Source organism: Solea senegalensis, linkage group LG5, assembly GCF_019176455.1.
Source record: "Solea senegalensis isolate Sse05_10M linkage group LG5, IFAPA_SoseM_1, whole genome shotgun sequence".
Taxonomy (NCBI): Eukaryota; Metazoa; Chordata; class Actinopteri; order Pleuronectiformes; family Soleidae; genus Solea; species Solea senegalensis.
The window spans coordinates 11465059-11478294 of record NC_058025.1 but is presented as its reverse complement, the minus strand read 5'-3'; the positions used below and the strand labels follow the sequence as shown (position 1 = coordinate 11478294).

The 13236-nt window shown below is 42.1% G+C and overlaps 1 protein-coding gene across 1 annotated transcript in view; it reads right to left on the bottom strand.

Moving 5' to 3' along the window:
* Positions 1-13236, bottom strand: part of LOC122769435 (netrin receptor UNC5C-like) — a 170365-nt gene that overhangs the window by 76649 nt on the left and 80480 nt on the right. Inside the window, exon 2 of the mRNA XM_044025955.1 lies at positions 9110-9346. Coding sequence (XP_043881890.1) covers positions 9110-9346 — 237 coding nt within the window. The remainder of the gene's footprint in view (positions 1-9109; positions 9347-13236) is intronic.

The window sequence follows — 13236 nt, the reverse complement described above, 5'->3', positions numbered from 1 at the left end:
AGTAAATTGTAAATAACTGCCAAGTTATTCTGGAAAAGTGGTTCTTATAATGAGGCTTCGGTGTTAGGGGATTAAAAAACAAATAGAAACAAAGGAAGGGCTTGGCTGTTTATGGGAGTGGATTAAAAGAGTGTGAAAGAGTGACAAGGCACGCGTGCAGGTGTGATGCCAGCATCTGCTTGCATGCTGTAAACAGCGCGCCCATCCCCGGCGCACACGCTGCTAAAGCAGAATGTTGTGCTGGGATATTAGAAGGAAACAGTGTGAAAGCCAGTGTACTGCACATGTTGTGAAGTTTCACACTGTTCACAGCCGCGCCGCAGTGTTGCGATGATGTGTGAATCCTCCCGTGTTCTATTGTTTATCCTTGCTATTTGCACATGTAAAAATAAAAACCCTCGTTCAATTAATAGGGATAAGTCCATTGATGGGCAATGGTTGGCCTATAAACAGGTCAATGAGATTCAATGAGATAAAAAAAGAGAAGTGCAGTGCCAGAGAAACCTGCAACATCCCCATACCTGGACCACAAGTACAAAGCAGGCAGAGGGATGGAACAACACAACAATAATAGGATATATAAGGAGTGGAAAACAAAAGGTCACATTGTGTTTCAGACTGAAAACATGCAGCAGCGTGACACTATCTGGAATGGAATGAGGAAACAAATCTAAAGCTCAATGACTTTAAAAATAAATACATAAATACATAAATAAATAAACACCTGCAGCTTCATGTGTGCATTAGCTGGGGGAAAAGAGCGCACAAATGTTTTGACACCGCAAACGAGTCACAGCACCCTGCATGAAAACAGATTCCCCCCTCTTTCCCCTCAGAACACACGTCAAATCAAAGGGAGAAGATAAAAGACAGATGAAACTAATAAAGAATAGTTTCCATGGCTCGCTAATGCAAAGCTCACATCGCATTTAATGTGGTCGGGCAGAAGGGGCCTGAAACAGCCCCACATCACTTGATTTCTTATTTTGTTTACATAGAGTGCTCGGAGAATTCACATCATTCTGTTATGGGCAGACAAGCATGGAATTTTCGGTCTCTACAGCTTGACAATGCTTCACTTCAACAAAACCCCAACTGTCAGGAGGTGAGAGAAAAGAAGTAGAACAAAAATGGAAGACAAGTACCAAAACAAGTGGATACTGTCACAAATCTCTCTATCAATCACAAAATGGTACACAGCCCTGCGTTATTTCTTTTTTTATTCCTGCACTGTGACTTCATATAACAAAGGTTCCCTGTCAGCCGGAGTGTAACCGCACTACAGTGTGGTGAATGTGTTTTGCCCGCTCTTGACAAATGTGAAAACGTGCACAAAAGAATACATCTACGTTTCAGAGCTCTTTTCATGTCTGTGTTCATAACATTCTGCACACGCCCGCTCATGTTATACCTGATGATGAGGAAGATGAAACTGTTCTTTACTCATCAACCACCGGGATCGAGACCCGGTCGGAACAAGGGCCTTTCTGCATGGGGTTTGCATGTTCTCCCTGTGTGTGTGTGTGTGTGGTTTTCTGTCTTCCTCCCACAGTCCAAAAACATGCAGATTAAGGGATTAGGTAAATTGGACACTCTAAATTGGCCGTAGGTGTGACAGTGTGAGTTGTTTGTCTCTATGTGGCCCAGTGATGGACTGGCGATCTGTCCAGGGTGTACTCTTATCGTACAGCACCCCATGCGACCCTCATGTGGAGGATAAAGCGGTAGAAAATGGAAGGATGGATGGTTCAAATGTGTTTAATAGATCTATATTCTGACAGCTGGCACTGATCTAGAGTTTTTGATCACTCTTAGTCTTTGGCGTTGGACAGTACATTGCTGGCCACGCAGTGGTGTTCCAGCAATCAGTGAACAATGTTGTAGTAAGTCACTCACTCGGTCACTTAAGAAGTCTTTCATTCACAGAGATTTATGTCGCCCTCCCTTTGAGGTCCAACCAAAAAGCTAGAGGGAATTTACATTCAGACGAAAGCCAATGAGTCAGGGGCAGACATGAAAACAGAGACAGGGGATGTTGAAGCTAAATGGTTTGGAAAAACGCGAGAGATAAGGGAGCAGGGATAAAAGCACTCTTTGTGGTGTTTAAATGTGATCAGTGACAGGTCAAACAGACAGGCCTTTTGGGAAAAGGAAGAGAGGATGCAGAAAAAGTCAACACCGGCTATTATTATTATTATTTCATCACTGCCACAGAGGGAAAGAGTTAGACAAATGACACATGAGGTCACTATAAATACAACCAGGGGATGGAAGCAATAACATAAACACCCACTGTGAAGTTTTATACATATAGATTCGCCAGGTGTCACTACTTCATGTCTCCTCGTGGCAGCACTACTCAGATAAATGAGGGAAACTTGCGTGGAAGTTACCTGGCCAAAGAAGAGGGAGTTTACAGCGGGATAATGGTGGAGAAAGCTACCTTAAGAGATGCCCTGCACTTTTTGACATTTGCTTTTCTGTCATTTTTATTGTCTTGCAATCTATCGATTCTTGCGTCAGACGTCGCGCTCACGACTCTTCCAGTGACGACGATCTCTGAGCTCAGCTCGCTTGGAACCTCGCCAGAGCAGGTACTAAATAAGTACCTGATACCAGGTGCTAACCCTAATGGAAAAAGCAAAAAAGTCGAGTCGAGCTGAGTAGTGCTAGCGCTGTATAATGGATAAACGCCATTATATATTGTATCTACTTTCAATAAATCTCCGTTGTATAAAAGAGAAACGCAGAAAGCATAAGAAATGGGTCCTGGGAGGAGCACTACAATGATGAGAGAGCTAAAGCAAAGGAGGTAGATGATAATGGGAGTGAAGCCAGAAAAAAGGAAGAAGAGGAGAGAGGAGTAACATTAGGAGGGAGAGATGTAGGACAAGATGAGGAGAAATCAATACGAGAGAGATGGCAGCAAAGGAGGGAAAGAGGTCACAAATCACCCAAGCCAATATGTTATGTGCCAACCGTGTACAGTGTGTGTGTGTGTGTAGCAGTGGAGTCACAGGTCAGTGCTAGCAGACTAATAACCATTCACACTTTGGCTAATGGAGACAAAGTAAGTAAACCGAGTGCACAATATGTTGTTAGCACATTTCAAGGAGGATGGAGATACACTGAGGTCATAAGCATGTTGCTTAAGCCAAACCCTCGGAATGCCCTTAACAGTACAGCGTGGAATCTAGATAATGATGCTGGTTAAGTCACATTATCTTAGCGATATTATAATTCACATGTTTTTTTATGTTGATGTTGCTGTTATTAGGGGGGAATCTAGTGGAGACCACCAGCAGCAATTTGGAATAAATTCACCGATTAGCACTTAGCTTTGTATTACTAGAATAGAAATAGTAGTAGTATTTTTGAAAAATTGCGCTTCCCAACCTCAATATCTTCATTCTTTTTTTGTTACATGGCCACCAGTGACATTTGGTCATTTAGTCCGAGGCTTGAAACTGCAACTCTAATTCCGCACATTTTAGACCCACAGGGGGACAGGACCTCATTCCCAGAATGTAAACAGTGTCCGCCATCTTTGCTAACAGTTAAGCTAAGAGGACAAAGTGTCACTGGTGAGCACGTAACAAAGAAAAGAATGAAGATATTTCTCAACTCAGTGGAAACTGAGGTTGGGAAGCACAATTTTTCAAAAATACTACTACTAATTCTACTACTAGTATTCCTTTAAGAATACTTTAAAATGTAGTGGAGCTACTAAGGGAATCCTGCCTCTTCCTCCCATCTGGAATCTGACCTCAGTGACCCCTAGAGGTCATCCCACTGCCCCCACCCTAAATGTGAACTCCTGCTCCTTGCCTGTGACCTTCACCAGCTCGCCCAGTCTCCACACGAAGCTCCATGAGAGTGAGTAGACAATGCAAGCCCTTTCTCACTGACGCAGTTCCAGCACGTTTCTGATTCTCCAGCCAAATTTTGAACTTTGCAAACTGAAAAGGTCCCAGCCCGGGAAACAAAGACACGTTTGTTTTTTTCCTTCCACACCATTTCATCATTAGTGGGCATGTCAATGTGAGCGGTGGACGAGAGGAAGAGGGAAGGACAACATGCAAGATAAAATGGCAAAGGAAATGAAGAACACGTAGTCATAACCATAATGTTTGGTGGGGATTTGGGTTTCCCCTGAATTCAAGCTTGAAGCAGCTGAATGCGATGTGCCATGTTGCCGGATGTAGGGTGGTGGAACTCTGCTGAACTGGTGTGAACGTGTGCCCCAAGGTTCTGAATGCAAATAGATTCCAATGATTCAGTTACACTGAAAACAACTGCTTTGCAAGTCACCCGTCACTCGTTTGTGTGTGTTGCGTGCAGTGATGACTCCACCCACGTTGAGTAGGTACTACTGTATTTTGCAGTGGAAAACCAACCTAAACCGTGCCGTGCCGAGGCAAGCTGGGACCACAGGTGGAAAATGGTACATGGTTTGAATTTATATAGTACTTTTCTAGTCTTGATGAACACTTAAAGCTGCTTTACTCTGTTTTGCCATTCACCCATTCACTCACACTTCATACACACGCTGCCGGCACAGCTGTCAGAAGCAACGCGGTGGTTACATGTCTTGCCCAAGGACACATTGGCATGTAGACTAGCGGAGACGGGAATCGAACCTACAACGATTCCCTGTCTCCCGACAGTGGAAAGACAGCTCACTCTATCACTGAACTACCGCTGCCCCTAAATGTCTTATAACACAAAACAATCATCTTTTAATTCATTCTTTCATTATATGGTTTTCCCTCCCTCAATCCATTTAACAAAAGCAATGTAGAAATAGATTTTTTTTTTTTGTGCAAGATATCACACAAAAAAGCAGTCTGACACAAACTTTCAAGCTTGTTTCACTGATGTTCTAACTTTACTTTGTACATTTTAACTTTTGTTTTCCTTTATCTGGATCCCCGGGATCAAAGGAACACTGTTTCAGCACTCAAGTTAACTTTTTTTTTTCCTTGCAGAAAATGTTGAGAGACACAAAGGAAGAGAGAGTCGGCGCGAGCAAGAAAGTGGAAGACAACGGCACAGCGGGATTCATATCATCTTTCTCCTCACTGTGACCCCCCCCCAATATCCGTTGACTTATCCCGTCCTCTTCAAGGTAACCTCCATCGTCATCCCTCCATCGCTTTCCGCCTCCCTCTACTGCTTTCTCAAGCTCGGGTTTTATCTGCCTCTGTTTTCTCCGATTTCAGTCAGTGGAAATTATAGTAAAGCGCAAAACAGCACGGAGAAAAGAGAGAGAGAGAGAGAGTAAGGGAAAAGAAAGCAGGAAAAGGAGAGGGGGGAAAGAAAGGATTGGACAGAGAGTGAGTGAGAAGACAGAGATAATAAAAGCAGCATGGGGCCATAGCTTCTAGCTGTTTCTGTGAAACAGCAGGAAAGAAAGAGGAGAAAACAGCTCAGAGAGCTTAGTACACTGATAACAGACACGCGCGCGCACACACACACACACACACACACACACACACACACACACTTTCGCAGCGTTCTCTTTCATTCACTCAAAATATGTTGCCCAATATATCTTGTATTCATTTTTATGATCCCGATGCCTTTTGTCCGAAACTGACCTTGAAAATATGGTGGAAGTAGCATATCATTGACACACGATTTGCACAGAATTATAACCACCCCATGAAACTACAATATCATTTTCATGACTGCATAATGTAAGGGTTAGTTGTTATGACCCTTAAGGAAATGAAAACAAGACACTTGTTTGCAGGTAAGCCGCAGTGGTGGAGAAAGTACTTACGGTTAAGTACTAACAATGTCCCCAAAGCATTACTGAAGCACATTTATATTTATTATTCCCCAATTTTGTTCTTTTAAGCTACTTAGCATCGACTTAGCACACAACCAATTTCATTAGTACATTTTTGTCAATTAAGGTCTCTCCTCTATCTGCTGTTTTCCAAAGTGATGAATATGAACATCATCTAAATATACTCAGTGATGAATATACTTTATCAGTATATAAACAGAGGATTCTCTGTTTCCAGCTCAGAACACAGAGCATTTTGGCTGCTTCTTTCCATCACTATGTAAAAACGTTTACCTTTAATCACTATTAAAGATGCAATATAAAATTAATCAGAACTTTGACTCATCAACATAAGAAGACAAATGTGACCTATAAACACACACCCCCAGGATGTCCATAAAAGGAGTTGTGTATTATTCCCACGACAAATTACCATGGGTGCACCGATCCGTGCCGCTTGAGCACTAAGGGTTAATCCAAATGATCTTATGAGGAAAATGCATATGCAGCCTTCCTTTATTGCAAATATTACACAGTAAAATCTATCACTATTCTGGAGAATGTTCTAAGTCCAGACGAACATCAACAGTTTTTGATGTAAATGCACCCGCTTTATTGATTTATGCACTATATATTTTATGCATGTAACTGCATGCATTATGACGTGCTTGAAAGATCGAGTTTCATGCCAATACTTTTTTTCATTAAAGTTATATTATGGTGGTTTTATGCTATAGATAAATTAAGCATAAGTTGAAGCCTATCGTGAACATGTTTTGGTTATTTCAACAAGCGGGCGCACTCAAATAGATAACTCTAAAATCTAGTAAAAGAACATTATAAATGGCTTAATAAGTTATTAAAGCCTGATGTTCAAAATATGCAGATTTCTATGAAGCTGTCTGTGTGTTTGTGATCCTTGAAAAACCTCATGATGTCCATCACAGACAGTGTAACAGCCTAAATCCATGTATCATTATTGAACAGATTTTCCTCTCAGCAACACACCGTCTGGTATCCAGCAGTTTGCAAATGAACGGCTGATGGGAGGATAATAAATGACTCGCAGCTGCACATTACGTCAGTAATGAACCGAGAGGTAAGAGGAAATATGAGCGGAAAAAAGGGGGAAGAAGTAAAAAAGACACACAGGGAAGACGATAGATCATTATTGTAAATAGATCCGTCAGCACGGCCCAGGAAATATTAAATAAAGGCAAGATAAAGTGTCTGGGTCAGACTCACATAAAACAAGATACTGTGTCATATGAATAACTGCTGGAAAACCCCAAAAACCAACAACAGTGATTACAGGACTATGAGGAAAACCAGATGCTATTGATAAGTGACACAGAATAAACTTTGTTTGTTGGTTTATGTTGCGTCTGTGTGTCTGTCTGTGCAAACCCTGCTGCAGTATAAACAAAGCAAAGCCTCGTCAAAGAAGCAAAAGAGCGTTTGAGAGACAAGGGACTGCAGTGACAGGAGAGAAAGGAGAAGAAAAAGACTACATGAAGAGTGGGAACACCGTAGGAGAAAAGCTACAATGGTGGAGAAGAAAGACGAGAGGGAACGCTGATAAAATATTCAGAATGATGGGAGAAACCAGGGAGAGATGAGAAAGGGACACAAAAGTGTTTAAAGAAAACTTTGAAGAAAGAGAATCCATACATGGTTCAAGACTATGAACTGAGGCTTTAAGTGAAATGTATTGTAGTCTGATATGAAACCCACTCTTGCACAATATTAGAACATCTTCTCTTTTATCACATTCTCTTTGCTGCCGCCGCCTGTATCTCTGGGTGTGTGGCTGTGTTTGTACTTTTATATATATATATATATGTGTGTATATGTATATGTATATATATATATATATATATATATATATATATATATATATATATATATATATATATATTTGTCCCTGCTTTGCTTTTTTTTTACACGTCACGGCTAAGACAGGGAGAAATAAACACACTTCACATGTTTTTCCACCTTTCCAGGACACACAAATATGCAGATACAGTATTTAGCGACAGGCAAAATCATTGGTAAACTTGTGAACTTGTGAGCTGGGGCAGAATGAGACGGTTGGCTTCCTCACGATTAAAAAAAACCCAACAAAAGTCAAGCTTTTAAGGGTGAGTGGATTAAATATGCATGATTGGTATTTTGGTTCACCTGCTTCAATTGAAAAATCAACAGGGTGATTTGTGGTACCCAAGCCAACTGTGTATCCTATCCAGCAGGTACCATATATCACCAGTTTGCAAACCGCTCTAATCGCTCGCTTTGGGGACCCAGGCTCATTAGCGAGCAGGTGGAAACTCGCGAGCCGACGTCAAACTTAACTCCAAGAAGCGGCGTTGTGTACATCTTTGTCTCCCTGCCAACGCAACAGCACGATTCATCATTACCTAGCCAGCAGGAAAAAAAAAAAAATACCATGTGCTGTCAAGTGACAAGTGTGTAGCTTTGGCCACAGTCCAGTACATCACTGTGGATGGACTGGACAGGAAGTGCCCTGTAAAAAAACTGCAGTACAGGCAGTGGGGGACAGCTGTGTACACACACGTCGGACATGTGACCCAGCATCCCGCACAAATTAACGACACGTCTGAAAAACGGGGATGAACCTGTTTTGCTTACAGTACAGTAAATATGTATATTTTAAACATAGAACATCTTATTAGATGTGTTAAAATCTGTTTTTTTTGCCAAATGAAAGCAAAACTAAATCATTAATAATACAGTTTGAATTAAATGCCCGTGCCATATACGGTCTATATTCGGTATATGGCTTGTATATTGCTTTTAAAGGTGGCTGCTTCACAGTGTTGAAGCCAATTATGTTTACTTTCATGTAATAAATAATAATAAAGAACATTCTCTGTGGTCTGTACACCTGTTTTTTTGGGAAAATCTCCAAGCGCTGACCTCGCTTTTCCGCCTGGATGACGAATACGCTACTTTAGGAAAATGATGACGTCACATCCCACAGCTCTCGCTCTCTCACGCTGTCATTCATTGTCTTGTGTTTGGAGATGGTTTGACAGTGTTAGCAACGACTGTAACTAAAGTCAGTCTGAAAAGACACCAGATATCGCTGGAACACGTCCCGTCTTTAGTGATTTCACACATGCGGGGGTGAAAAAAGTGTTGAGTGGAGAGAACGAAACCTATTTTTACTCCAATAAACAAACCAGATTAGTGATTGCTCCACACACAGTCTGCTGTGCACATCCACAGCTCGTTCTTGTCTGCGACGTGGTTTATGTGCGCTGTGTGTGTGTGTGTGTGTGTGCGCGCGCTCACCCGAGTTTTCATCCACCCTCTCCTCCACAGTGTGGTCCTTCTGATGGACCCACTCGCTGTTGCACTTGAAGTAGATCTGCGTGGCGGGCGTTGCTTTGCAGTAGAGATTGACGGGCTTATTCTTGACAATGTAGCCTTCCTCGGGTTCAAACAGGAAGTGAGGCAAGGGCTCTGGAGGGTCCGAGGGGAAGGTCTCCGGCAGCTCGCTCAGACTCAGGAAGTCATCGTCGTCTCTCGCTGTGGGAGGAGGAAGAGAAAGATGTTGAAACGATGACAGTTTCTCAGAAAGAAAAAAAAGAATCCCACAGTTCCCAGCTCAGTCAATCTTTGTTTTATCGACTCACTCTGAGAACCAACACGGTACAAAGTGAGCTCAGGGAGCATATGCAGCATTATTTCAATCACTTATTCTTGTTCTGTGATTCGCTCCGGCGGGCAGCGTTGTCTAACGCTTTCCCCTGAACGGAGTGTGGTCCTCGTCTGATCACTAATACTTGCTATGTCACAAACCAGTGACCTGCGCAGAGAACAATTTTCTGCCACTGAGCCATAAAATGCACCTTTAATCAGCGACTGATTGTGGTGTCCATTTGTGGACAAAGACAAATTGATAGAGAGGGAGAGGGAGCAGAAGAGAAGGGGGAAATGTGAGGCGGGTCACAATGCCCGGACACCTCACGATCGATGATCTAAACATTGGATGAAATGTGTGTTTGCTGTCTCACAGATTGAGCAGTTCCATCCTCTAATCTGCGACAAATCTGCTGTCTGCTAGAAAGTGTTGTGAGCTTATTTCTCTATGATTGAGGAAAACTGTAGACAATTGTGACAGAAAACTATACATTTATTTTTGGCACAACAACACTTGTCATATTGCCTGCATCACATTTCTTTTCCTCTCTGTGTTTCTATTCACCGTACAATTTTGCACAATCTGTCTTTCTTGTTTTATGAACATTTAGGCTGCCTTTCAGGAATAAACTCTGTGGAAATGTTAATTTTATCCATTAACATTTCAACAAAGAGATTCTGCAGAGAGAGTCCAGGTTTACTTTGAGTTGTGTTCGGGAAATGAGCTTTACGTTGTGATCGGAAGCGTCGCGGGTTCACACAAAATCACTTGCAGATCATGTAGACAATGCAGGCTGAATGAATTTATGTTCATTTCAAAATTACTGAATGCATTTTCTCTAAAAAAAAAAAAATGCTTTTGGGGCAGGACAATTTTAATTATTGCTTTGGCTCCACATGACAGCATTTCAATAATGTCAGTCAACAAACGGGAAGCCTAATTCAGTCGATTAAAACAAAACAAACAGCGTGACTTTCATTTGACACTTATCTCTGTTATTTTTCGGCTCTCTGGGTATAAAGTGCAGGTGCTTTCCTCTGTCTCTCCTAATCAAGTGTGTATTTGGAACTTATTATGCAACTTTGTGTGCCGATGGAGGGACGGCCGTGACGCAATAGACGGGACGCACGGACCCACTGGAGGAAGTAAGTGAACAGACAGCGCAGACAACCCTGAGGGCAGCGGCAACTTCATCATCCACCATCCAGCCCTTTCTCCTCCATTGTCTTTTCCGTCTGCACGCCCACACGTGGCCTTAATCAAAAGGGACACGGCGAGTGCTTTGTCACCAGGTTACCAAGGTCACCGATACGTGGAGGATTACAAGAGCAGGTGGGAAGGAGAGGAAGAGGCCTTTCTACCCTCTCCCATAGACACACACAAACACACACACACACACGCTTTCATCTAACTTGTAATTTCCTTCCACTCCATCATCATTCCGTTTCATTAAAACTCTCCGTGCCTCTGTGCTGCTGAACTGGAGATTCGTGAGTCATGAGAACTTTTTTTATTTTTAACTCTAATATACTAAGGTTATATATAGAGGTTATAATAGAGGATGTGGCACAATGTAAAGGACTAGATGTTGCATAGCTGCATCAAAGCGGACATAGTTCTTCATTCCTCCTGCCTAGAACTGTGAGTAGTTGATGCTGTAGGGCAGGCGCTGAAAGCCGCTTCGATATAACAACCAGACACAAACAGGGGGGGAAATGAGTAGGCATCGCGGCCCCCTTTGATGTCTCAACGCTGACATTTTCTCTTATAGTTCTGTAATTAGTTCTCTGTGAGTGTGGAAATTGGCGGACATTTCCACTGCATAATTTCATTATCGGCGGGAGATTTTCTCCCACTCTGGGTTATTTATCCCGCGTCATGTTTCTCCGTCAGTCTCATTTCTCACTTGCTGCTCCACTTTATGGTTCTCACAACAACACTCCTGCCTTAAAACCCTACCCCGCTGCTGCTTTTCCCATCGCCCCCAACATCCATTCTCACCCTCATCTGTCATTCAGTGGTGGGGGGTTCGTTGCACCGAAGCGACAGCTATAAATTATTGATCGGCACAAGAAACATGATAGCCAGTGGATGGAGTGGAGTAAAAGGGAGCAACGGAGAGACATTTCCCCAAGAATAAAAGCTTTGTCTGCACCACCACCGCTTTCCTGAGGTCCTCCCCTAACTCTTGCCACTTCACACTTCTCTGCTTCCCATTGGTTTTTCCTTTCTTCCTCCTAAACCTCTTTTCTTCTTGTTTCTGATCCTCTTTACCCCCCCCCCCTTTCCTGATCTCCTGACAGAGTGAATTACTGGTCCTAACAGCCCAGCTCATAACTGTCTTGCCTGAATGCTGTCATCAATAATGGATGGCTGTAGCAGAACAATGTCCGTGTTCGATTTACGGTGTGTAGTAAATATGTACCAGGGGCAAAAGCCACATTTATTCCCATCTGTTCTGCCTTTAGACCTGCCCAATTCGCAAAACCCACAAACCCGAGCGATAAATATCTTCAAATGTGTGGAAAAAAGATGTCATCTGAAGTGACCAATCATATCCGAGTGTCAGTGACGATGTGAATTAATCCATCATATGAATTGGCAGATTGATGGATTAACGGCAGTGGGGAAAAATAAGGTAAGGTAAATGGAGTGAGGAAAAGCTAATGCATGGAATCCAATAAATAACATGAGAAGACATGGTACGAAGCAGTACCTATACTATACTACATACATATTTCAAAACCTCTACTATAAAAATAATAGGGCCACTTAAATATATGGATATGGTTTTAGGTTATTGGTCCACTTCCCTCCCGATGTCAGGAAATCTAGTGAAAGTTACAAATATTTATCTGTGTGACACTGTGTTGCCATTGCAGCCACACCAAGGTACAACTAAGAGATAATACTACTTACAACTACTTTACCACAGGGATGTATAATGTACTAGAGACCAAGACTTGAGTAAAAGTACAAGTACTCTATCAAAAAGTGAAAAAGTTGAAGTGTTCTTTAAGCACCACACTTAAGTGGAAGTACTTAAGTATTCAATATTTTTTTGTACTTAAGTATTGCAAGTAGTTTATTTTAAAATGTACTGAAAGTAAATGTAGAAGTATTGTGTTGTGTATAAAACACTACATTATTATAGATTCAGGCATGTGATTAGGCAGCACAAAAATAGATGTGGTCTATGATTTATATTTAGCAACAGTAAGCTATATATTTCACAAAATAAAAGATAGTTGACATTAGTAATGGGTCAAAATCATCATCCAGCGTGACATAGGCTTTATGATAGCCAGCTAGTTAACGTTAGCTTAGCTGCTAAGTGAACACCGCAGCAAGTCAGGGACAGCAGGTCGCTAGCTACTTAGCTAGCACTTAAAAAAATACTCCAGTAAATTACAGATACAGCATTTTAGAAATGATGTATTTCTAATTCATTTTTATACATCTATACTTTACCAGTATTTTTTTTTTAAGGATCTGAGGCTATGGAAGTCAGAGGTTTACAAGCTAAAAGCGAGGCACACTGAGCTACATTAGGCCATATACGGTCAAAATGTCTCACGTGTAGGAGTGAGCGTTTTCAAACGTCCGTGCGCGAGTGTGTCCGTGATGCGTATCGGCGCAGTAGCTGTGGAAATCATGAGATCATAGTGTCTTATCTCCGAGATGGAATCAGCAGCAGCTGCAAAAACAGACGGAGGAAACGTGCCCTCGAACTGGACGCTAAGTAAACACACTTTTTAAACGGGTACCCCCTCGA